This window comes from Artibeus jamaicensis, unplaced genomic scaffold (genome assembly GCF_021234435.1).
Source record: "Artibeus jamaicensis isolate MK-2021 breed Jamaican fruit bat unplaced genomic scaffold, CSHL_Jam_final scaffold_11, whole genome shotgun sequence".
Classification (NCBI taxonomy): Eukaryota; Metazoa; Chordata; class Mammalia; order Chiroptera; family Phyllostomidae; genus Artibeus; species Artibeus jamaicensis.
The window spans coordinates 1,475,752-1,502,852 of NW_026522027.1; the positions used below are offsets into that span (position 1 = coordinate 1,475,752).

The following is a 27,101-nucleotide window of genomic DNA, read 5'->3' on the forward strand; positions in this document are numbered from 1 at the left end:
GTTGCTTAACATATCTATGAAGGTAGCCAGCAGTTATAGATATGTAAAATAACTGTTTCTGCATATTAGGTGTGAAGCTGGCCAACTGTTCATGTGAGAAATAACTCTCAATGGCCCTGTTCCGTGTGTCCCATTCCCTATTTCAAACTTGTAGGAGTGAGGATATCCTAAAATATTGGACACCCTGAGTTCTGTACCCCATTACAAACCCATCTTTACAGGGGGCTGGGTTAACCCCATTATAATGAGGACACTAAGAGTTTCATAAGTACATTTCCTCTGCTTCAGCAGCAGGGATAGAGAGCCATGTTTTATAGCCACTTCAGCTTCCATTTGAATTAATATAGTTGGTAGTCTTTGTTCCATTAGGGTGTCTTTGTTAGTCTTTGTTTAGTTAAGGACTTTCATATAATTAGGTTCTAGTATTTATTCATAAAATTCCTTTCTCATTTTTTCTATTCCAGTACCCTTCTACAACTTTCTTCAATCTTATTTTGTCTCTTTTTATTCACTCAGACATGACCAACTTACTAAGACAAAGTACTTAATTTTTATGACTCTTAACACTTACACATCTCTTTACTTCTTTTTGCAATAGCCTTTCTTGTAAACTTCAAAATGTTACCAAAAAAGGGGCCTGGCCCAGGGTGGGTTTGCCTAAGGGAAGCCAGTAGTGCAGAAATTCTTGACTTTGTGCAAGAAGAACTTTATCAAACAAGCCCAGGTAAATACAAGAGCTCCAAAAAAATCCAATTGTCCACCCAAAAATAAATAAAAAAAAAAAACCAGAACCGGCCCCCCCCAAACCACCCCCCCAAAAAAAACAAAAACAAAAGAGTATTTTATAATATACAAGTGATCATATACACCTTTAAAATAATTAAAAGTTGTGTTAGATGCATACTGTTTGAGAAAAGCCAAATCACAACTATGGTTATTATTATTACTAATATTGAAAGGTAAAGACAAACAGACATATAACGCTTAACATCAATTTGTAGATACAATTGTTTTTAATGTCTTGGGGTAGCTGTTTATCTCTGATATCGACAACTGCTCATCCTCAAAATATGTTGGATTACAAACAGTAGACTCAAGCATCAGAGACAGAGGCAGGTGTGCTTTGACTGTTGGGCCCCTGTTAAGGTTTTGTCCTACAATGGTGGTGTCTTTAATTAATGTCTCTTTCATTAGACAAATAAAGTCATGGTCTTTCAAGTCTACATCATTGCCTAGGAGTGCACTTGTGAGATGAATATCACTAATTTATCAGTCCTTATAAAGTTGATTAATATTTTTAAAAGAATTCATTTACTTATTTTTAGTGAGAGGGAAAAGAAAGGAGAAAGAGAGGGAGAGAAACATCTATATGTGGCTCCCTCTAACCACCCCCTACTGGAGACCTGGTCTGAAACCCATATCTGGTTCATGACTGGGAGTCAACAGGCAACTCTGTGGTTTGCAGTTGGACACAAAATCCACTGAGCTATGCCAGCCAGGGCTTCTACATCCCTTTTGAAAGTGAACAGACTTCTTTACAAGAGTTTCCCAGTGGACCTTATTTGGTGAATCTGTGGCTTCACTCCCAGGAACCCATAGGTGAATTCACTGGAGGAGGGCAGAATAGCTGTGATCTGTGTCCCAACAGTTAAGTGAGAATTTTTTGCAAGCCCATCAGATTTCTGAAGAAAATTTTTGAAACTTTTAGGTAGATTTTTATATTCTTTTTCAGTTTTAGGAATATATATATTATATATTATATTATATATTATACTATATATAAATATACATGTATATATATATATATATAATCCCTCATTCTGATTAAGTTTTTTTCTTTTTTCCTTCAGGATATTGCTAGAATTCCTGCACTATTTTTTCTAAATTTCTGTTATTATTTTCTCAAAGTTTATTAGGGAACGGTAGTGGAGGAGATATAAAGAAGATTAAAAAGGTTAAAGCAGAAAGAAAGGAGGCAATTCCAGACAAAACAAAAACCTAAGACATCAAAGGAGTTATTGAAGGAAAAATACAAGGAGGAGGAATGAGATGCTTGCATTTATAAGCTACAGGAGCCATCTTGAGTTCAGAAACAGTTCCTAGAAGTTTACATTATTCTTTGTAAAGAGAGGGTTTATCTGTGCTTCTCCTAGAAGCTTCTAACTGACAATAAAAATATTCTTGTCATTTATTCAGTTTAATTTTAGAGCAGCCTTTTAAAAATATTTAGATGCTAAACAACAAAACAAACAAGCAAGCAGAATAAAAACAAAAGACACTGAAATAGAGAATAGGGGCACAGTGACTGGAGGAGAGAGAGGAGGGAATTTAAGGGGAAAGAAGGGGAGGGATTTGGAGGAACAAGTATGAAGGACACAAGGACAAGAACTAATGGGAGGGAGGTGGGGAGCACAGGGCGGGTTGGGCTGGGATGGGAGAAACAGAAAACTGTACTTGAAAAATAAGTAAATAAAATTTTTAAAATAAAAATATTCAGATGCTGAAATTAATTAGAGTTCAAAAGATTTCTACTTTGGTCATCATAAATTGATACCTATTGTATTAAAATATTTACACTGGTGTAAGTACTTGCAAATAAAGTCTCTTTCTTTATTGTCTATCTGTGAGAGTAATAACAAGGAGACTGTGGATAAGAGATTTTAGCCTTGAAAGCTTGGTTTCTCACATCCATTTTACTATTTCTATTACCTTTGAAAACTGTGATTTCTCCCCTACCACTATTTTGTTTAAGGGTTATGGTTACTAAGGTCCAGAGGCCTTCCTGCTTCTAGACAACACAATGTTCTGAATTCAGTTATGGGATTGTGTTTGTGAAGTTAATTTAAAAGCAGAAAACAGAACTATCCATCTTATGTTTAGCAGGCTGCATCCTGCTCTTATTGGGAATATATGTCTTGCAGCCAGTTTTCCTGAGAAGATTCCACCATTTTACTCACAGCTGCCAGGTTGGTTTTCTTTTAACTTTTATTCTCTTTTAAAATTTGTATGTATGTATTTGTATTTATTTATATATTTATTTGTTTGTCTGTTTGTTTGCTTGTTTATACACAGGAAAAGGATGGGGAAAAAGAGGAAGAGAAACACTGATGTGAGAGAGAAACATCGATGGGTTGCATCCTGTGTGGACACTGACAGGAGACCAAACCTGAAACATAGCCGTGTGCCCTGACCTCTAATCAACCCTGGGACAATTTTTACTCGGTTGGACAATGCCCCCAAAATTGAGCCACACAAGTCAGGTTTCCATTTATTCTTCAATTAGAGATCATCAGAGCCAGATGTGAGAGTATTTTCTTCTCTCACCTTTCAATTCCTCTAGCTAATCTAATAATCAAATTGATGCAGGCAAAATAATGGGAGAAAATTTACAAAGTCTATTATACTAATGAATATTGTGAACTGAAAAATATGGAGACCCAAGGAAGGATTGGGCAGTTAAGACTAATATTAATTCTGAAAATAAAGAACAAAAAGCATTGTGGATTTAGGCTTCAAAATGTGAATGATTTGCATGGAGATTACATACCAAATGAATGTCAGATAAATATTTGCTTGGAATTTCCTTAGGAATGGTCCTCCTTGAGCTTGTGCTCCATCTAAACACTTCATAGGCAGTTAAGAGGGGAGTTCAAAAGTTTATTGTTTTTGTTTTTCCTGAGCCTTCTGTTTCCCAATGACAAGATCACAATCAATACCCTAAAAGGCACATCTGGGGTGGCAACTGTGCCTCCCTCCACAGCAGAGACAGGGCTCTCAAGCTGGTTTAACAAGTTTCACTGAAAGCTCAGTTCTAGAACATGTGGTCATTAGTTAAAGTCATTGAGGACCTAATTTATTACCAAAGATCTCTCTGATGGCTAGTGATGCCGAGCAACCTTTCATATGTCTCTGGGTCCCTCTGTATGTCCTCCTTGGAGAAGTGTCTCTTCGGGTCCTTTGCCCATTTAAAAAAATATTTTACTTACTTACTTATAAGGAGAGAGAAAGGGTAGGAGAAAGTGGGAAAGAAACATCAATATTTGCTTCCTCTCCCATGTTTTCTACTGGGGACCTGGACTGCAACCCAGGCACGTACCCTGACTGGGAATCAAACCACCAATGCTTTCCTTCACAAACCCATGCTCAGTCCACTGAGCTACACCAGCCAGGGCACTTTGCCCATTTTTCAACTGGGTTGCTTATCTTCCTTGAGTCCTGTGAGCTCTTTGTATATTTTGGAGAAAAATCCTTGTCGCAGATGTTATTGGAAAATATGTTTTCCAATACAGTTGGTTCAGTTTCCATTTTCATGATGTTTTTTAAAGCAATGAAGAAGCTTTTTATTTTGATGAGATCCCATTTGTTTATTCCTTCTTTATGTCCCTTGCTCTAAGGGACATATTGGTGGAAATATTGCTGCATGGAATATATGAGATTTTCCTGCCTTTTCTGTCCCCTAGGATTTGTATGGTTATCCCATATATTTAAGTCTTGTATTCATCATCAGTTTACTAAAAAAACTATGGTACATTTACACAATGAAATACTACATAACAGAAAGAAAGAAGGAGCTCCTACCCTTTACAACAGCATGAATGGAACTGGAGAGCATTATGCTAAGTGAAATAAGCCAGGCCATGAAACGTGAATACCATACCATCTCACCTATAAGTGGAACCTAATCAACAAAACAAACAAGCAAGCAAAATATAATTAAAAACATTAAAATAAAGAACAAACTGACAGTAACCAGAATGAAGGGTCCAGAGACATAATGTAGGGGCAGGGGTGGGAAAAAGGGAAATGATCTTCAAGGAACTTAAATAAAGAAACAATGGATAAAGCCAAAGGGGATAGGATTGAGGGTGGGAGGAGGGGGTAGGAGGGGTGAAAGTGGTGGTGGCAAAATAGAGACAACTGTATTTGAACAACAATAAACTGATAAAAATAAATTATTACCAAACCAGTTAAAATATTGACATTGCTTAATCAACCCAAGTGTATCAACTTTTGACTTCTTATTACAGGAAATTTAGAAGACACATTTAAATCTGGTGATGCAAATACTTCATTCTATGGTGCTCACAGATTCCCTCTCCTGGGGAACTTAATTCCTGGGAAGTAACTGAACACATGTGTTATGATCTTATCCATGATGTTTTAGGAAGAACTAGAAGACCTGTGACCCTGACTTATTTGTCATGTTAGTGTTTATGCTATCAATACTTACTGTTAAATCAGATATTTTGTTTTATTTTTATGCATTCCTAATTTTGATTAGTATTTGTTGAGCTTGTTGCTGCTGAAAGACTCCAGTCCCATTTCTATTGGTGAGACATTGAGAATAGGAAATATCCCAGAGGGACACCTGCTCAGGTTCAGTATCATTGAAATACTCCTACATTTTTTTAAATTTATTTATTTATCTTTAGAGGGGAAGGGAAGGAGAAAGGGAGAGAAACATCAATGTATGGTTGCCCTTTGCGCATCCCCTGCTGGGAACTGGCCTGCAGGGAACTGGCCTGCAACCCAGGCATGTGCCCTGACTGGGAATCGAACCTCGATTGTCTGGTTCGCAGGCCCGAGCTCAATCCACTGACTTACACCAGCCAGGGCCTCCTACATTTAACTGAATTTAATTTCTAAATTGCCTACAGCAGGATTGCTCCAGAGAGGTCCAGATGTGACTACAACAATGGGTTTATAAGGGCCTCTGTTGTCATGGTAAGTTTTTGGTATTGTTCTATTTCCCTAGTCAATAAGAAATGTTGTGCATAAGTGTCCAGGAGACATTTTGATTTTCATTCCTGGTTCATTTGTAGATTCTATAAATGTGTTATGAATTCATACTATAAACCTACCAGTCACTGTCTGGGTAACTGAGCTCATGGCAGTACATGAGAGACAAACTGGACATAATTGCTGATGTCCAAGTATATATTTAACAACAAATTTTTAAAAGGAACTTCAGGATGCCCTAAGATTTTCAATACTAGCCAAAATTTTTATCTCAATGTGCTCCTGAAAAATGTTTCTGAACCTCTTTGTATTTTCACAACTCTCCTCTTTTTCTTAAAACACACATTAAATTCTTCAGGCAATTCTTTAATTCGAGATCAGAAAAAATTCAGGAACTGAACCTTATTCATGCTGGTCCAACCATACTCACTGGTCACCTGGATGATGCACTTGTTTTCACACTGAACTCCCTGCTTTCAGCCAAGCAGCCTCAAAAATCATAGCTAATGTGAAAGCTAAATAATAGTAGTACCATTTTTCCATGTTCTAAGTATTTTTTGACTTGGCTAATCATCAAAGTAAAAGAGACAGATTGGCAGAAGGAAATAACAGCATTTAATATATGGTCATGGAGAATTCACATTAAACATTAAAATTCCAATATATGTGAGGCAACGTTTGATATAGAAAACATTTTGGACAAAGGAGAAAAAGGGGGGGAAGGGTGTCTTCTATTATTTCACAAGTGACAATGAGTAGTTGAGTACAGGTAGTTGAGAAGAGAAGATCCTACAAGGCAAGATTATTTTTCTGGGAAACAAAGAAATAGTGAGACACAGCATGTATCTAGGCAAAAAGATGGCTTCCTAAAGACCTTTCATTGACCATGGCACCCTCACTTCACCACAGATGCTCCAGTGGCTCCTCTTGCAAAAGATAGGACAGACCCTCACTCATATTATTCAGCTTCATTCTGAGCCTCCAAAATAAACTCTCCTGCATGGCACCTTTAAAACCCCTACAAACCATACAATGCCTAACACCCCCTCACCTCCCAGGCTTTACAATTTCTCCTCTGACTCTCATCAGACTCCAGGCCTCCATGACTTCCCTCTGTGTTTACCTGTGCTCACACAAAATCCACCTGTGGACAGATTTCCAAGGATCTCACCCAAATACACCCAAGGCCAGAGGCAGCATGAAAGGAATAGAAATAGAGAAGAGATGTATTTTCCATTTGCTAATTCTGGTGGCAGGATTTGAGGACAGGCATGTGGAATTTGTAAAAGACAATAAAAAAACCCACAAAGAATGAAGACTGTGATGTCTGCCCTGAGCTGCACGTCAAAGAGGGCCTGAGAGAGGCTCATTCAGTACATGCCTGTGGGTGGCTGATGTAACAGAGAGCTGCATGTTCACCTGAGTAGTTGAGATTAATGGCAGAATATCATTTACTGCTTTAGTCTCTGTGATCTCATTTCTTGAAGACCTATGTGGAATGAGAACACTGTTGATGCTAAGGGCACTGTAGAAATGTGCCCTTTCATGCTGGCAAGTCCTCATGGATTCTGAGGCAAGGCCACTTTGGCTCAACCTAGATCTCCAGAAGAATCTGGGAAGTCAGGTCATCTCCTGCTGTGAACATCAAGTCAGAAGACAGGGAGACAATTGCAAATCTTTTTTTTAATAACAAGATAATGAAAACATTAGAAGATTTGAAAATATGTTAAGGATTTGCACATTGAGTGAGATGTCATGATCAGCTAGTACAAGGAGGTTATATCAAAAAGAAACTTGCATAAAACCAGTTAAAAATAAAGGTAAGACTTTATTAAAGACAATGCAATAATGCAGTGAGAGAGAACTCAACACCCAATGATACAAAGGCTAGAAGGTTTTACAACAGAAGGAACCATGGGAATGTGTGTTTGCTAATTGCCTTTAGACAAAGAGAAGCAAAACTTGGCATAAAACCTTAACAGGAGGTCCTTTAATGTTTTGGCTGCAAAATTCCCCAACTAAGATAGGTTTCTGCTCTTCCTCAGAGACTGGCACACCAGGAAGGTTAAACATCAAACTAATGGGCCTGGTGTTTGTGGTAGATACTCTTTGGTTCTTAACACTGGTAAGAAGATTCCAAAATCACTTAGGTATGCTTCAAAAGACAAGATAAAAATTGGCAATAAGCAAATTGCAATGACATTTTTAGTGAAAGTGTTTTAAAAAGACAGATTTCAGAGGCTCGCATTCAAAAAGAACCTTTGTTAAGATTCTGAACTCTGAGGGAACATTAGAGCCTCTAAGTCATAACACAAATGCCATCTTCTCAGTGGAGGGTCCCACAAGTAAATCTCTTTCAGCCAAGAGCCAGTTGACATCTTTTTTAGTTCCTGCAATTTATAAACAGGTGTCAGTTTCCAGAAATGCAAGCACAGGGGCAAAATAGCTGAGAGTCCTTGAACAGAGCCAGGATTGCATCTCCCAGGATGTTGTACTTTCACATATCCCTGCAGTCACCTTATATTCTCTTTTTTGTTATTGTTCAAATATCATTCAAGTGAACAAGGGTATTCTATATTCTACAACATGGCTTCCATAAGTTGCATTGTCCTGATCAGTTACAGAAGTGAGTAGGAACTGAAATTCACCACATGGTTTGCTCTGATGCAGGTTATTCTATAAAACATAACATGGGAGTTTTAACAGCCTCTTGAATTTAGGAAGCTTCACCCTCACACCTCACTTGCAGTAACCCTAGTTTTGGGTGATACCTTGTTCTCCAAATAATATCAATTTAAACACCAGGTCAAAATTAGCTTCATAAAGGGTGAGTTTATTTTTTATTCTGTGGGCCTTAGTCTGAGCTAGGACATTTGAACCAAAGCTTTGTTAGAATTACAAATGGTTCCAATTATATTCTACTAATGAAAGGGACAAAGTCATGCTAAATTTATGCAAATAAACCTACTGCCATGTAAATAAGAATACTGAAGAAGATGTTAGAATTTAGAGAAAGAAGTGAAACAGAGAGAAAGAGATGAGTGTTACTACCCACATAGGTGTCTTTTAGCTTCTTCTTCTTGTTCACAAAGTGTCCAGGTGCTCTCCACAGGACCCCTGGAAAATGACAGAACTTGAAGTTCTATAAGCTCATCATATGCTCCCACTGGTCATCACAGGACAACTTCCCATCCTCTGAGTGACACGGTGTCTCCTGCACTCTCTGCTAACTGGCTTTACAGAAAAGTAAAACTTTTCATAAAATTTCATAGGATGTCTTTTTACCTCATGGTTCTAAAGGTCATCACCCTGGGACATATGAGGGTTACATTTTAATTGATGGGCACAGACCCTTGTGACAGACACTTTCAGAACCATACACTAAGAAGAGGACATTAAGGAGACTCTTGTGTATTTCAAATGGACAAAAATGATCTTCAAGTACAAACTGCAATTATATTATGCAGAAAATTCTCTAAAAATATGAAGGTCAGAGGCTTGTAATCAGGAAGCCACTGTCTAAAGGTCTCTGGGCCATAAAAAACTGCCTTCTGCACAGTGGAGGGAAAAACAATTAAATCTCTTATAGCCAAGACTCAGTTTGCATCTACATCAATCCCTGCAATTTATAAACAGGTGCAAAGTACCTGAGGCTCCCTGAACAGAGCCAGGATTTTATCTCCCAGAAAGCTGTGCTTCTGGAGATACCCACTCAGAAATTATATTTTTCTTTACCATCATCTTTACTTTCACCATATGTAATCACTTAGAAAGAACTATATTCTCGATCCTACAACATGGCTGGTGTAATCTGATTTAGCCTGATTAGTTACCTAAGTGCAGAGGAACTGACATTCATCACATAGTTTGCTCTAACAAAGGTTTTGAAATAAAACATAAGATGGGAATTTTAATAGCCTCTTGAGCTTAAAAAGCCTCACCCACACACTTCACCTGCAGTCTCTCTAGTTTTGGGTTGTGTCCTCTTCTCCAAGAGATGCCAAAACGTAGATGAGATCCAACTTAAGTCTATAAGGTATGAGGGTATTTCTAATTCTGAGGCCATCAGTTTTAACTAGGACATTTGAGCTAAAACCTTGATTTTGTTACTAAAGTTTCCAATTATATCTTAATAACAAAAGAATGTCCTGAACTCATACTAACAATTTTGTTAATATATAAGTAAGAATACTAAAGAGAATTTAGAAATCTTTTGAAAGACGTCAAAGAGAAAGACTGAGAGCGGTGTTGCTACTCACATGGGTGTCCCCTTGTCCATCCCCATTGTCTACAACAGTGTACTGGTGCCTCCACATGTTTGCATGGAGAAGAGACAGAGCCCAGATTCTCTAAGCACTTCACCTGATTTCACTGGTTATTACATGACCACTGGTCATCCTCTGAGGGACATAATGTCACCTCCACTGTGAATATGGTACACGTGTGACCAAACTAAGGAGGTGTTGGTCTCAAATATGATGTTAAATCAACAGTAATGGCAATGTCAGCTCACATTTTTGAGTGTATACTTACTCAATGCAAATCTTTTAAAAGCTATTCACTCTCAGAACAAATCTGTTTAATGATGCAAAAAAATTTTATTTAGAGTTTAACAACATATTAGGGGAAAGGGGTCACTCAGATTTCACAGTCAGCACCAGGGGTGCACTTTCAACAGATCTGATGGTGTTTGAGACTTTACACTTGTAATTCCCAGCATCTTCTCTCTTGACAGGGTCTATGGTCAGGCTTCTGTGGTCCTCGGACAGCTTCATTCTCTCTGTGAGCTGAAGATTCATGCCATTGAACAACCACTGGGTAGAAATTTCATTTGAATAGCAGGTCATGACCACAGCATCTTTATTCTCTGTGACTGTGGTTTTGCTGGCTAGGAGGGTGGGCATACTCACAGGCTCTGTGGAGAAACAGAGAATATGACTGATTGAGAGTGGGCTTGGGACATGGAGCCATGCTGCTGCCTCAGAGATCTCCACCACTCACAGTCCACAGTGAGCTATGTAAAGGTCACCAGAGTATGGTCCTGACATTTGCAGAAGAACAATTGTATAAGTTCAGGTGACAATGTGTAAGGATAGAGCTGCAAATGCTCTCTGACCCCATGTAACCTCAGGGTGATTCCTTTTTAAGAAATATATATTTTATTGATTATGCTATGATAGTCATCCCATTTTTGACCCCTTTATTTCTCACTGTGCTGCACACCCCTCCCACCAGCATTCCCCAAACTTAGTTAATGTCCATGGGTTGTACATACAAGTTCTTTGGCATCTCCATTTCTAATACACTTCTTAACATACCCCTGTCTATTTTGTATCTACAAGTTATTCTTCTTACTCCCTGTACCATTCCCCCATTCTACTCCCTCCACCTCCCCTGATAACCCTCCATGTAATCTCCATTTCTGTGACTCTCTACCTTTTCTAATTGTTTGGTTACTTGTTTTTTGTTTTTTGTTAGGTTCAGTTGTTAGTTGTGAGTTTGTCGTCACTTTACTGTTCATATTTTCAATCATATTTTTCCTAAATAAGTCCCTTTAACATTTCATATAGTAAGGGTTGGATGATGATGAACTCCTTTAACTTGACCTTATTTGGGAAGCACTTTTTCTCCATCCTATTCTAAATGTTAGATTTGCTAGATAAAGTAATCTTGGATGTAGGTCCTTTCCTTTCTTGACTTTGAATACTATTTTCCAGCCCCTTCTTTCTTGCAAGATTTCATCTGAATATTCAGCTGACAGTCTGATGACTGTTAGTTATATACATCAGACTGACAGTCTGATGACTGTTGTTATATACAACTCCTTTGTATATAACTGTCTCCTTTTCTCTTACTGCTTTTAAGAACCTCTCCTTATCTTTAGTCTTGGGTAATGTAATTATGATATGCCTTAGTGTGTGCTTCCTTGGGTCCAATTTCTTTGTGATTCTGAGCTTCCTTGACTTCCTGGAAGTCTATTTCATTTCCAAGATTGGGAAAGTTCTCCTTCATTATTTTTTTAAGTAAGTTTTTAAATTTTTGCTCTTCCTCTTCTTCTGACACTCCTGTGATTTGAATGTTGCAATATTTAAGTCGTTCTGGAGTTTCCTAATTCTCTTCTCGTGTATTTGATTTTTTATTTCTTCATTCAGTTTTGGTTGAATGTTTATTTCTTCCTTCTGCTCCAAACATTTAATTCCCTTTCCTTCACAGTTGGTTTTCTGTACATTTTTCTTTATTTCACTTTGCATAGCCTTCACTTTTTCATAAATTCTGTGACACACTCAACTATTTCTGTGAGCATACTGATTATGAGTGTTTTGAACTCTTACCTGATAGGTTGGGTTCTCTTTCTCACTTAGTTCTATTTTTGGAACTGCGATCTGTTCCTTAATTTGATCAATATTTTTTTAGTCTCAGTGTGCCTTTTACATTGTAAGGGGCTAGGTTTTTGCCAAGGCAGAACAAGGCAAGTCTCTGCATTGTGGCACTGTACTGAGGAAGTGGTCTGACAGGAAACAGCGCCACTTGCTCGGCTCTTAGCCAGCTTTCTGCCACTTCCACTACTACCCATAAGCAATTTTGGCTCTTCTGGTGTTGGCACCCACATTACTGTGGGCCTCCCCAGGCTGCCAGCTGCTGTCTTGCCCACCCCAGCCTGCCAGCCTCCACCTAGCCCACACAGTCTACTAGCTGCCAGGCATGCACTCCACCCTAATTGCTCATCTTCATGCTTCCTACCAGTCTGAATGAATGATTCTTCTTTAACTCCTTGGTTTTGGGACTTCCATACAGTTTGATTTTCTGGCAGTTCTGGTCATTTTGTTTTGTTTTGTTTTGCTTTAAATTTGTTGTTGTCTTTCTTTTGGTTGTGTGAGGAGGCAAAGTATATCTGCCTACACCTCCATCTTGGCTGGAAGTCTCAGGGTGATTCCTTCACTGTTCCCTGAGACATCTCTGTAGTAGTAGCACAGAGATCCCCTTCCCAACACATATGTCCCATAACCTCATCTTTGGGTACAATTCTTCTCTTATGAGTTTTCATTGATAATTTTCTATACCTTTTTTTGATTTCACAAAACATCAGGTCTCACTCTTTATGTAAACTGTTATGTATGTTACGGAATGCAGGTTTGCCATATGTTTCCATCTCTGAGGACAGAGGTAGTTTATAGCAAGAGAAAGAGCATTTAACTTTTGTGAAATAAATTATTAAGCAGTACAGACGGCCCAAACCATTCTTCATGACTGTATACCTGGAACATTCTCATCTAAAAGAATTCTCAGTCTGAGCAACACTTTATTTCTTGGCCTACTGATTGAGTATCTTGGGAAATTTATCTCTAGAGAAAAGTGGTTATGGTTTTAATAAAGGCATTGACTATAGGAATAGAAGAAAACTATTCACTTTGATAAAAGCCATATAATATAAATTCCCACAGCTAACACGATATTTCATGAAGAAACTCAGAAATCTTTAATAATATCACTGAAAGAGAACAGAATGGTCTTTTTTCCCCCACATACTCAACATAGTACTGGAAGCTTGGACCACAACATTTATGCAAGAAGATGAAATGAGTTGTATCTAAATTGGTGAAAAAGAATAAAACTATCCTTTTTGAAAGGATGACATAATCTTATATGCACAAAACCCTAAAGTTTCTGACAGACATCACACACACACACACACACACACACACACTTCAAAATAACAAATAAGGGAAAGTTGCAGGACATAAAATCAGCATTAGCATCACCTTTGTTTTTGCAACAATAGTGAAGAATTTCAAAATAAAATTAAGAAATAATTTCAGTTATAATAGCACCAAATGACTAGAAGATATAGTAATAAACCTAATTAATAATGTGGGAAATGTTTATACTGAAGACTACCAAACAGTTTCTTAAAAATTAAAATAAGTACATATCAGTGGAAAAACATACACGTTCATCTATTCGAAGACCCCCAACTATCTTCATAAATGATACAATCACTATCACAAGCCCAAGGTCTTTCTGGCAGAAATAGAAAAATCCATCCTACATTTCATAAGAAATCTCAATGAACCCCAAATTGTTTAAATGATTTTTAAAAAGAAAAAATGAAGGCCTAAGGTAAAGGGCAATGTATGAACAAATTAATTGGTTTAGAAATCCAAAGATTCACTCATATGACCACAGAGGTAGAGAAGTTAAGTCTGTGGCTAAGGCAGACCTGGAGTGACTCTGATCAGCTGCTCATATTCTGTGCCACTGCTTTAGTGACTGTATCTCCCCATTTCTCAGTGTATTCTCAATGAATATCAGCTGCCAGGTTATCAGTGCACTAATTGTAAAACACACTATCTCACCTAAATCTTGGGATAAAGGAGCTGCTCAAATAAGAGGCAAGTGTTACTGATCAACTGCAAAATAGAATCTCCTAGGCTGATTCCTGGTGAGTGAGGAGCTTCCAGAAGCATCTTTCTTTTTTTCTCAGTTTCTTTCTGGGGATGCTGACCTTTTTCTGAACTTTCCTGAGAGCACCTACATAGTCAGCTAGGCCCCAGGGCAGTGTCTAATTGTCCCATCCACACACAGACTCAGGTGATAGACCAAACTCCATTTCTGCCAAGATGTGCCTCTTGGGCATGAGCCCTAATGGGTGACTGGCTCATGAGACTTGGGACTTGGGCACCCATTAAACTGTTACACACTCAGCTCTTCCGAGGAGGCCAAACCAAACCTGGCATAGGCTCCCCACAGTCCCTGGAGTCAAGATCTGTGGCACAGGGTTTGGGGAGGGGTTCTGGGCTGAGCTGTGTACAAAATTCAGGGGGCACCTCAGACCATGCTCAGAACTACTACATCAGGGTCATTCTCAGGGTCAAGTTCCTAGGCAGGGAGGGGCTCAGGGCACTGAACTGAGACTGGTCTCCTTGTGCTGAGTTACTTCTATCAGACTAATCCTTCTGTCTGCAGTGACTGTCTGCAGGGCTGCAAGTTGGTAGGGGAACCGAGATCTTAGGAAGTTTGTCTGCACTCTGTGTATCCTGCATTAAATGTCAAAATTCAACCTGAGACAAAGAGCAGAGGGCAATGCAGGTAGTACAAGCCACCCCACCCAACACCCAGCTGTCAGAAAATAATCACTCACCATATACATTAAGCTGTCTGTATCCTATTAGCGTTTTTAAAGGTGGACGTTCCAGTACTACGGTGTATATTCCTGTGTCATTCCTGGTGACATTCATTAACATCAAGGACCCATCATAACTTACGGTCACTCGTCCATATGCAGGACTTCTTATATGGTATATTGAGTTTTGGGTAAAAAATGCAATGATATGCTCTTCATTCACACCTTTCCCCCTGTACCATTTGAGGCTTGCAGCATCGGGAATCTCACTGCGGATACGTAGAAGAATATCTTCCCCTTCTGTAACATTCTTTGACACAATGACCAGTTGTTCTGTGGCAGGCAGGCACCAGAAGTTTAAGAGTGAGACTAGAAATAAAGAGAAATAATTTATTAATATTTGTATCTATGTTTGGAATGGAAAGATGAGGCCCTGAATCCTGAATAAGTCTCTATGTCTCAGCCTTGGTCTACACATCTGTGTGTCTCCCATGGTCAAGGTCAACAGCATGGCTCCCATTACTTCAGAACCTCTGAAGCTTTTATTTTTTCTGTTTCAAGTACTTTTCTCAAAGTGTTTGTCTTGCTCACCCCTTCACTTTTGACACCATTTTTAATACTCAGGAGCATTTTTGAAAGATACCTGTGCTGACTACTTTCTCTAAAGACTTTCTGCTTTCATTTTCTGGCCCTACTCTGAATTCTCATGGCAATTGTGGGTACCTACATTACATCTGGATTTTCTCTGGCCCTGTTTACTCTATGGAACATGGCTTTCTGATAGCAGGGCTTGTCTGCTCTTGTACCTCCAGTGACTGTGACAGACTGAAAATACATGGGGTTGAGTGAATAGGTGATCTCAGGGTCCTGTACCTCACTGGGGTTTTTGCCTGTATCTGAGGTTAGTGGTAAAACGATCTCTAGCACCCCTAGATAAATTTTCTCTGGTGTTTTCTGACATAAATTGATATTATTATCAGTTTTGATCATTCAAAACTCCATGATGTATAACAAGAAATGAAAAGCAATTGAGGGCTTTTTCTGCCTCTCACAACATCCAGGTTATGACATTTACCTCTTGCTGAGCCCCCTTCCTGAACCTACTCTGTTTCTTTCTTCTTCACCCTCAGGTCCAAACAGAAACCTTCCCTCTTTCTTCAGAGCACTGGTCTCTTCAGCCTCTTTCTTTGTCATACCCTTAGTCTATCCCAAGGAATTGTCTCCTACTTACCACCCAGAAGGAGTCCTTGCCAGTGGACAAGTCCTCTGTGAGAACAGAGTGAAAGGGACCCCATGATGTCTGCTGCTTCCTCTGTGGCTGTCTTTGAGAAAATCCTGAGGTTCTGTAAGGCTCACAGGCACCTCTGTCCAGAGTGGTGCAATCTGCTGTGTGTACTACCTGTGCCCTGAGCTTTATTCTGGGGCATGTTTACTATTTTTGTCATGTGAGCTGGGGGCCGGGTCTAGGCTCAGGATCCTCCCATTCCATGCCCTCATTATTGCTGCTCTTTTTTTTCTAACCAGTTCTGCTCCCCTATACACTTGTTCCCTGAGAAATCTGAGGTCTTTCAACACCGCACAAATGCATAGGCACACATACACACAGGCACATTTACACACACACACTTGCATATGAACATATAGACACAAAAACTCTCTCTCAAACTCAGGTTGGCAAAGTACAAACCTGGTGTGTCTGGTTTTGGCATTTCCACAGAGCTTCCTGACAGGTGTACATTGGCTTTTCCCACATCCCTGTCTCTTTCATGTTTGACTTTTCCCTTCAGAGCAGGAGTTCTTGAGCTAACTCAGAAAACCCTGCCACAAGGATGTCACCCCTCCTGTACATTGGATCACCTTTGAAACTTTCAGCATCATGATGACCAAGTGACACCTAAAATATGAAACTTCAGCAGCTGTCCTGCTGTTGTGGGGTGCCTACTCAAAATGAGATGTCTTGATGTAAATGGAGAACTACTTCTGTTCTTCTGTGCACAAGGAAGTCTCCAGATCCTTTTAAACCTCAGATTCTGATGGGGCAGGGCTGCAGTGCATCAGAGACTCTGCAAATTACAAACTCTCAGTAGAGGTTTTTAAGGTACACTTGTGAGTGCAAGGCTGATGTGTCAACCTCTATTCCTGGGAGGATTACTCACTCATGCTAACATGAGCCTCTGTCATGTCTTGGTCTTTGGTATGTTGGCACTGCAAAAAGACCCCTGGGTATCTTTAAAGAATGGGGATTATTTCATTTGTGACACAGGATACCATCTGGGGATCCAGGCTGCTTGGTGTTCTCAAATGCTCTGAGAAGGTTTTATTTCCTCCAAGCAGGAGGGTCACAGAGATGAACCTGAGGGTTACAAGGGGTCAAGTCTTGTAATACTTGCAGAGGGCACTTTTATTCTATTTCAGGTTGTCACCATACTTGATTTTTCTTCCAGAAACAAAACACTCAAAACCAGAAGACTAAAAAGGACCTGCAGTTTGGGGTGTGACATGGGAGGTGACCTGTGTGTCCCAGGAAGAAAGGACTGGGGTGAAAGGTCTGGTGCCTGTAGGCTTCCTGATGTGCAAGAGATAGTTTCAGCTAGACCTTTCCTTTCCATGTCCGTTTGTGGGGCCTGTCCTTGTGCTCCCTGGCTGTTTAGAAGACATCTGATTTCTATCTGGGAGTCTTTCTTGTGGTCACTAGACTTGCCCATGAATGATGCCAGTCATGGGGCAGAGAGCAGCACAGAAACTCCTGAGAGAGGAGGTGCTCAGTGGCCCTAAGAAAAAAAAAGGTGCTAATCTCTACAGCAATTTAATGAGTTTATCTGAGTAAACCTGACCTCATACGCCTGGGGCATGTCTCAAATCCTGTGAAGAAAGGCAGTTTTGCAGCCTATTTCACAGATTAAAATCAAGGTAGAAGGTGGACAGAGTTGCATCAAATCCATTAGGAGATGAGAGAAAACATAGCAGGGAAACTCTAGAACTGAAAAATAAAAGTAAAATTGAGACACATATATTTTACACTGGTAGGTATAAGACAATTAACATTTACAGGACACAGAGAAGGGGTACAGGGGACCAGACAACATAAAGGATGCTGTGATCTCATACACTTGTCCCAGAATCTGTGCCTTAGAAAGGTCCACTACACAAAATCACTCTGATGTGTCAAACTTATGCTGTCCAAGAGGAAAAGAAAAAGAAAAGAGGTCAGGGCTCACTGAAGGTAAAGACCCAGCTTTGCTAAGGAAAATATATGCCTAGAATGAAACAACCTGCCATCACCTGCCCAGTTAGAAATGTGTGATCAGAATATCCCCTGAAGGTTTTCAAGCCTGCAATGGAAGTCATTTCTGTGCCCCTGTCTGCTCACAAGGCCCAGGAACTGGAGCATCTCCACGTGAATTAACACTCAAACGGGGGCCCTGTGGGTTCTTCTGTTAGGGGAGGAAAGGTTCTCCTAGAAACCTCAGCCCCTCTGAGATGGAAGCAGCCACAGATTCTGGGTTCTCCTGTCCTGTTCTGCACAGGAGGTTCCCTTTGTTCCTCAGGACACCATGAACTAAACAGATGACTTCAGAACGAGCAGGTAGGAATCCCCTAGGAATTCTAGGAAAGAAGTCATCCCTGATTCCTATAACGTCAGAGCATGCTCCTTCCTCCCCTGGCAGTAACTCTTTCAGGGATTCAGAATCCAGAGTTTCTCTCCAGTGAGGTCTCTGTGAGAACAGGAAAAACACAGGCCCTAGGTAGCAAGACCTAACCCACAAGGTGAGACTGTGGAGGGCTGAGATTATGGGGGGAATAAAGTTTGGTCCTACCCTCACTATTAGGAGGGTCCTTTCCTTCCTCCTGAATGCACAAAAAGTAAAAGCCTGATGCAAGGATGTCCCCAAGCATGTGGTGACATCCTCTCATGCTGACACCAGTGCCTTGGTGTGGGTAAGAAACATCATTGGACTGCAAGTGTCACCCAGGGTGACAGGCTTCCATTGTGTGATTTACTTTATGGATTCAATGAGTATTTATAGAGTGTCTGTGATTTTCCAGGTTCCTGGCTTGGACCTGGAAACTCCAAGTAAATTGACACACATGTGGGCCCTGTGCTGACTGAGTTTGCCCTGTAACAGAAAAGGCTCTCAGATAAATCATGGCTCTAGGGAGTCAATTATAATTCAGTGAAGGGCTGTGATCAAAAACTTCTGGTGCATAAAGAGCAGGTTCTTGAGTCTCAGTTGGTGTTGGGATTCTAGAGACTCTTCTGAGAAAGGACCTCTTGCTGAAACCTGGTGAGTTAGTGGCCATTTTCCCCTTGAAGAAAAAAGACTACTAAAAAATGTTGCCTGCAGATGATTGACCTTTGGTGGGCTGACATCGCCTGGATGGAGTAGCAGATGCAGTCCACTGTGGGGAGTTTGGAGGGCTAGCAAGACTGTGGAATGATTGATACTGGTGAGGTTGGGCCCTGCTGTGCTGTGGGTGCCTCTGAGATGTGGTTAGGGGTGCCCCTGAAGGGCTCCAACCTGCAGAATAATTCTGCCGCCCCCTGATGGACAAGCCCAAACTTGGCAAGAAAATGCCTTGTACAGTTAATTTTTTTAAGTTTCATACTTTCTATTCAATGTATACTTTAGGCAATATGTCATATGTGTATGTATAATTTTATATAATCTTACTGGATTATTTTTGAATATAATATGCTTAACATAGTGAAAGTATACAGTTCATGAAATTTTCCTAGATGCATGAACTAGAGAGGTTGTACAATGAAAAAGGGACCACGTCTCTTACTACTAAAGTTTTCTCATGCCCTCTTCTAATCCCTTTATCTTCATCTCTTGACATCTCTTTTTAGTGTTAAGGAAACTCTTATTAGCTTTGCTTATTCTAAAGGGATTTATATTAGTATAAATATATTCAAATCCCTTTGCATTTTCTGCAATTTTTATAATTTTATGCTAAAATATGCATTTTAGCCTATATTGCCTTTTGGATTAAATTCAAGTATTTTGCAATAGTTCTTTCTTTTAATACCCTAGTTATACCTCATTCCAGGGATGTATTAATTTTGTTTCTTTATTCACCTTTTTGTAGACATCTGTGTTTTTTCCTATTTCCAACAAGTAAACCTGCCAGGAGCATGTGCTCAGCACGGTCTTTAACATAAACGAATCAGTGCTTGTAAAATTATGAATATGTAGAGAAATGAAAGGTTGGGAGCTATCCCTTGAAGTCTGGTCTCAAGATAACATGGCAACAGCCCCACCCAGAGGTACAGAAACACTTGCTTCTTCACATGAAGCTGTGTCTGCCACAGCCCACCTATTAGTCAACACAGTAACAGAAATAATGGCCCCATCTCTCTTCCAACTTCTGAATTATGAACCAGTGCACCTCAGAAATGGCATTTATTTCACATCTGGATTCTCAATCACTAGGAATAGGGGAAGGGTGGTATTTAACGTTTCAGTCACTTTGATATAACAGGAAACCTAAGAATAATGAAGGATATATACCAGGTGCCCACAGACCACACATGACATGTCTCAGTCCACCTGCAGGCTGTGTGACTCTGGGTGAGTGACCTCACCTCAGAAAGCATCAGTTCCCTCATGTGATGTCATAAAAATATGTTTGCTCTTCTTTCTTGGATTTTAGACAAGGACAGCTAAAACTCCTGGAATTTTCTAAGTGATGTGGGTGCTAAGAGTGCCTTTTGTTGTGATGAGGCAACTCTTGGCAGGCCTCTGGGTAGTTGCAGAGTGAGGGCAGGTCACCAGAAACACCAAGTGCTGATCAAAAGATTGAAATTTTAAGCTATGAACAGAGGAATGTTTCAACTTGAAGAGAATTTTCAGGAGTCTTCTTAAACCAAACACAATGATAACTGCAAGAAAGAAAAATCTCAATGGATTAAGAAAATGTTCTGAAGAATGGTAATTTTGCCACTTATTTTATACAGAACTGTCAAAGGCAGAGGCCTAAGGGGTGATATTTAATCATTTGACAGTATATTAGGGGAGGGAGAGAATGAAAAGTACAGAAATCTCTGAGATTGGGTCAAATATAAAACAATTAGACACATACGATTGTTAGGCTGGTTGGTACAGAATCGTCAGTAGTTAACAATGAACACAATAACCACAGTAATGAGAGGGTGTGTGGTCTCTGCTCTGGTGCAGTGAGGGGTATGGAAAAAGGAAATTACCCTGACATTTTAAAGGCATGTTAAGGTAGAGGCCGATAAATAATAACACAGTCAGTTAAGGCAAAATGATTGACCTTTGTCAGGAAAGATACAAGCCTAGGACATGACTACCCACCATGACTCACTTTGGGTTAAGAGATTTAATTTCAGACCACCCTATGTGCTCACCTCAGGTCTCTGAGTTTGTAAGTCCCACCATGCAGACCTCCCCTGAGCTTATCAGGTTTAGAATGTGACTACATTTTGTCCACACTAATGCTTTTGGTTATAAATCAACCTAAAGAATGCATTGGTGACCCACCTTTTTTGGTAAATAGCATTGTCTCAAGTTCTAGGATTTTTAGGAAGAGATTTTTAGGAAGTTTTAGTGTCAGTGTTTTTCTGAACCATAAACGACTGGTGGTGCAGCAAGAGTTTCACCTTGGATGGAAGTCAAAGCCAAATGTTCTCAGAAGAGAAAAGCAGGTAAATGGGAGCAGTCAGTTCCACAGGCCTTGATTAGAAAAACACTCTGAGTCATTTCTAACGTATAACTTTCATGAACTAAATTATGCTGTCTCATTTCTCTGAGTTTTTCACCTTGTATTACATTTACTTACAGTTTGAGGGCAGACTACACCCTAATCCAGTTTTACCCTTATGACCATGAGATAGGGTCATATTTACCATGGCCCACATATTATTAATTGTTAATTAGTCACTGTTAATCTTTTTAAAGATTTTTATTTATTTATCTTTAGAGGGGAAGGGAAGGAGAGAGGGAGAGAAACATCAATGTATGGTTGCCTTTCATGCATCCCCTGCTGGGAGCTGGCCTGCAGGGAACCGGCCTGCAACCCAGGTATGTGCCCTGACTGGGAATAGAACCGCGATTGTCTGGTTCGCAGGCCCGTGCTCAATCCACTGAGCTACACCAGCCAGGGCTAGTCAATGTTAATCTTATTTCTTCTAGTTGTACACTTGCTACTAGTTGTAACCTTAAGGTTTATTTGGGGACCAGGCTGAAGAACCTAACATTGTTCTTCAGTACAATTACCATCTAAAAGTTCCACAGGCAAGGACAGTGAGAGTTTCATAAGAAACTTTCTTCTGTCTCTGAACTAGTTATGAGGGGCTGTGTTTTGCAGCCACTTCAGCTCCCATTTCAATTAATATAGTTAGTAGTTCTTGTTGAGTTAGGGCAAGGCTGTCAATCATATTCATCAGGGGCCACATCAGCCTTGTGGTTGCCTTCAAAGAGCTGGATGCAATTTTAGGACTATATAAATGTAACTACTCCTTAACAAGGGGCAAGGAGCTTGGTTCTGTTGCTTGCCTTCTCGGGTTCAGATAGTTCCAGTCTGCACCTTGCCTGCCCAGGTTGAAGAATGGTCCAGAGGATGACTTCCACAGAGCCTGGGGTGTCCGGGACCCCAAATCACTGGGGCACACGATTCCCTTTGGCCTCTGGGCTCCCTCTCCCCGGCCACTCCCCTGCCCCTTCACCAGAGGTAAAGGCCTGCTTGTGGGAGTATCATTTCCCAGTCAGAGAACCAAAATGTTACAGAAAACAACTCAGCAGCTTTCGAATGTATGGAGTGGAACTTTATTTTACCCATATGAACCCAGAGGAGTCAGTCTTCAAATTCTGGGCCCTGAGCAGTGGGAAAGCAGTTATTTTGATAGAGCAAGAAAGGATCCATCCTTGGGACCAAAGCAGGAGGCAGCTTACAGAAGCAGAAAGCAGAGCATTACATTACATCTGGTATGTAGACAATAAGCAGTTAAAAAAAAAAAAAACTAGAAGAAACAAGACCAGTCACTGGGCATAAAACCTGGGCTGTAAAAAGAAATCACTCCCTAGTTGCTGTACTGTGCAGCTATCAATTTCCCCTAACAGGTAGTTCTTGTGAATGTCTCATTTTATCCATAATGACACAGACACTGTGGGCTGGTGTCGGCATCAACAATGTTTCAGTATTTTATCTGCTTTGGTATTAAGTTAGGTACTCAGTGAGTTTAATTGAATGACTAGGTGTAGTGGGATTGAGCTCCCAGTTAGGCTTGTTAAACCAGCTCGAGCACCCTGTCTCTGCTGAGAAGGGAGGCACACCTGGCACCCCAGATGTGCCTTTCAGAATGCTGATTCTGATCTTGTCACTGGGAAACAGAAGGCTCAGAAAAAACTCTTTGAACTTCCCTCTTAACTACCTAGAAAATATTCAGATGGGGGACCAGCTAAAGGAGCAACATTCACATGGAAATGCCAAGCCAATATCCATTTACCATTCATTTGCTATGGAATCTCCATGCAAATGGCTTTTGGGGTTTTGAAGCCTCAGTCTACAATGCTTTTTGTTCTTCATCCTCAGAATAGCATGTAACTCTTACCTACCCAATACTGCTTTGGGTCTCTATTTTTTTCACTTTAGAATATTCATTAGCATAATAGATTCTGTACATTGTCTCTTGCTAAACTATCTCTGATAATTTGATTATTAGCTTAGCTATAGTGGAATTGAAAAGATGAGAACAAAAACATCTTTTGCTCCCACAGCTGGCTGCCATGATTTCTAATTGAAGAATAAATAGAAACCTGACTGCTGAGGCTTGATTGATGGTTTGATTAGAGGTCAGGGCACATTCTTGTGTTGCAGGTTTGGTCCCTTGTCAGGGTCCACACAAGATGCAACCCATCGATGTCTTTCTATCATGCCTGTGTTTCTCTTCATCTCTTTCTCCATTCTTTTTCTTTCTAAAAATGAATGAATGAAGGAATAAAATATTTTTAAAAGAAGAAAAAAGAAAAGAAAAACAACCTAGCAGTTGTGAGCAAGAATGTGAAAACTTGTCAGGAAAACAGGTTTCAAGAGATATACAGACAAGGTAAGAGAAGGACGCAGCCTGCTAAACACAAGGTGGATAGATCTGTTTCCTGCACTTACATTAACATCACCAACACAGTCCCAAAACTGGATGCAGAACTTTGTGATGTCTGCAAGCTGGAAGACCATTAGACTCTAATACCCAATAAGCCCCAAACAGAAGGATGCCAGGGGAGAAATAATTCAGATTTGAAAGGTAATTTTAAAAGTAAAAATAATGTGAGATATCATGACTTCAATGACAAAACCTCTCAGCCCCAGTCTCCTCATCACTGTTCCCTCAGCTAGACAACAACTAAAAATACTTTATTTGCAAGTACTCACACAGATTTTATCAGATCTCATTAGAAGAGTTACCGATTTATGAGGGCTAAAGTAGAACTCTTTTGACAACTAATTCATCTAAGCATGTAAAATTTAAATTAAAAAAGTCTAACATTAAACTGCATAAATGGCAACCATATCTCTATTGGAAATTAGAAGCTTCTAGAAGGAGCACAGATGAATCCTCTCCTTAAAATGAATAATGAAAATTTTAAGGACTGTCTCCGAATGGAAGAAGGCTCCAATATGCAATAAATTCCAGTACCTCATTCCTCCTCCCCTTCCTCCTTCAGTCCTTTCACTAAATGTTTTGCTCTCTTACGTGTTTGTTTTTGCCTGGTATTGCCCTTGTTCTTTCTTCATTTATTCTTTGTTGTCCCCTTAATATCTCATCCACTACCACTTTGTCCAGAAATGAAAATGTAAATTCAGACAAAAATAATTCAGGAATTGTAGCATTATCTTGTATTGTTATCAAAAACTTTTGGCAAACACAAAGTCCAAGGACCCAATTCAGCACTCCACCTTCTTTTATCTGTCCTGACACTTGTTTCTACCAGGCAACAGCACCGAGCTCCTTGCCCCTTGTTAAGGAGTAGTTACATTTATATAGTCCTAAAATTGCATCCAGCTCTTTGAAGGCAACCACAAGGCTGATGTGGCCCCTGATGAATATGATTGACAGCCTTGCCCTAACTCAACAAGAACTACTAACTATATTAATTGAAATGGGAGCTGAAGTGGCTGCAAAACACAGCCCCTCATAACTAGTTCAGAGACAGAAGAAAGTTTCTTATGAAACTTTTACTGTCCTCACCTGTAGAACTTTTAGATGGTAATTGTACTGAAGAACAATGTTAGGTTCTTCAGCCTGGTCCCCAAATAAACCTTAAGGTTACAACTAGTAGCAAGTGTACAACTAGAAGAAATAAGATTAACAGCGACTAATTAATAATTCATAATATGTGGGCCGTAGTAAATATGACCCTATCCCATGGTCCTTGTCTAAAATTAAAAAAAAAACTGGATTAGGGTGTAGTCTGCCCTCAAACTGTAAGTAAATGTAATACAAGGTGAAAAACTCAGAGAAATGAGACAGCATAATTTAGTTCATGAAAGTTATATGTTAGAAATGACCCAGAGTGTTTTTCTAATCAAGGCCTGTGGAACTGACTGCCTCCCATTTACCTGCTTTTCTCTTCTGAGAACATTTGGCTTTGACTTCCATCCAAGGTTAAGTTCTTGCTGCACCACCAATCGTTTATGGTTCAGAAAGACAAACACTGACACTGAAACTTTCTAAAAATCCCTTCCTAAAAATCCTACCACTTGAGACAATGCTATTTACCAAAAAAGGTGGGTCACCAATGCATTCTTTAGGTTGATTTATAACCAAAAGCATTAGTGTGGACAAAAAAGGGGTCCCATTCTAAACCTGACATGCTCAGGAGAGGCCTGCATGGTGGGACTTACAAACTCAGAGACCTGAGGTGAGCACATAGGGTGGTCTGAAATTAAATCTCTTAACCCAAAGTGAGTCATGGTGGGTAGTCATGTCCTAGGCTGGTATCTTTCCTGACAAAGGTCAATCATTTTGCCTTAACTGACTGTGTTATTATTTTTCGGCCTCTACCTTAACATGCCTTTAAAATGTCAGGGTAATTTTCTTTTTCCATACCCCTCACTGCACAAGAGCAGAGACCACACACCTTCTCATTACTGTGGTTATTGTGTTCATTGTTAACTACTGATGATTCTGTACCTATCAGCCTAACAATCGTATCTGTCTAATTGTTTTACATTTGATCCAATCTCAGAGATTTCTGTACTTTTCTTTCTCTCCCTCCCCTAATCTACAGTCATATGATTAAACATCAACCCCTTAGGCCTATGCCTTTGACAGTTCTGTATAACATAAGTGGCAAAATTACCATTCTTCAGAACATTTTCTTAATCCATTGAGATTTTTCTTCCTTGCAATTATCGTCATGTTTGGCTCAAGAAAACTCCTAAAAATTTTCTCCAGGTTGAAACATTTCTTCTGTACATAGCTGAATATTTCAAGCTTTTGATAAGAACTTGGACTTTCTGGTGACCTGCCCTCACTCTGTAACTATCCAGAGGTCTGCCAAAAGTTGCCTCATCACAACAAAAGGCACTTTTAGCACCCACATCATTTAGAAAATTCCAGGAGTTTTAGATGTCCCTGTCTAAAATTTAAAAAAAAGATCAAACATTTTTATGACATCACATGAGGGAACTGATGCTTTCTGAGGTGAGGTCACTCACCCAGAGTCACACAGCCTGCAGGTGGACTGAGACATGTCATGTGTGGTCTGTGGGTACCTGGCATATTTCCTTTATTTTTCTTAGGTTTCCTCATATTTCAGAGGGATTGAAAAGTTAAATACTAACCTTCCCCTACTCCTAGGAATTGAGAATTCTGACGTCTAATAAATGCAGTTTCTGAGGTGCACTGGTTCATAATTCAGAAGCTAGAAGGGAGATGGGGCCATTATTTCTGCTGCTGTGCTGATTGATGGGTGGAGTGTGGCAGACACAGCTTCATGTGAAGAAGCAGGTGTTTCTGTACCTCTGGGTAAGGCTGTGGCCATGCCACCTTGAAACTAGACTTTAAGAGATAGCTCCCTACCTTCCATTCCTCTAGCTGTTCATGGTTTTACAAGCACTGATTCTTTGTGTTAAAGACTGTGCTGCACAAATATTCCTGGCAGTTTTTATTTGTAGGAAATAGGAAAAAACAAATAGATGTCTACAAAAATGTGAATAGATAAACAAAACTAACACATCCCTGGAATGAGGTATAACTAGGGTATTAAAAGAAAGA

The 27,101-nt window shown here is 39.8% G+C and overlaps 1 protein-coding gene across 1 annotated transcript; it reads right to left on the minus strand.

Moving 5' to 3' along the window:
* Positions 1 to 10,334: 10,334 nt before the first annotated feature.
* LOC119053558 (carcinoembryonic antigen-related cell adhesion molecule 21-like) lies at positions 10,335 to 16,244 on the minus strand. The gene is made up of 3 exons (XM_037151187.2): positions 16,092 to 16,244; positions 14,879 to 15,229; positions 10,335 to 10,654 (listed from the first exon to the last, which is right to left on the minus strand). Exons 1-3 carry the CDS (start codon positions 16,153 to 16,155, stop codon positions 10,374 to 10,376), a joined length of 696 nt encoding a protein of 231 aa, XP_037007082.2. The 5' UTR covers positions 16,156 to 16,244; the 3' UTR covers positions 10,335 to 10,373.
* Between the last annotated feature and the right edge of the window lie 10,857 nt (positions 16,245 to 27,101).

What these genes read in the sequence shown, in the direction of transcription:
- LOC119053558 (XM_037151187.2), bottom strand. Translation starts at nt 16,155, where the DNA reads ATGGGGTCCCTTTCACTCTGTTCTCACAGAGGACTTGTCCACTGGCAA. An exon ending in GCAAGGACTCCTTCTGGGTG is followed by an intron (nt 15,230 to 16,091) that starts GTAAGTAGGAGA and finishes CTTTATTTCTAG; the next exon opens with TCTCACTCTTAAACTTCTGG. An exon ending in CAGACAGCTTAATGTATATG is followed by an intron (nt 10,655 to 14,878) that starts GTGAGTGATTAT and finishes GTTTCTCCACAG; the next exon opens with AGCCTGTGAGTATGCCCACC.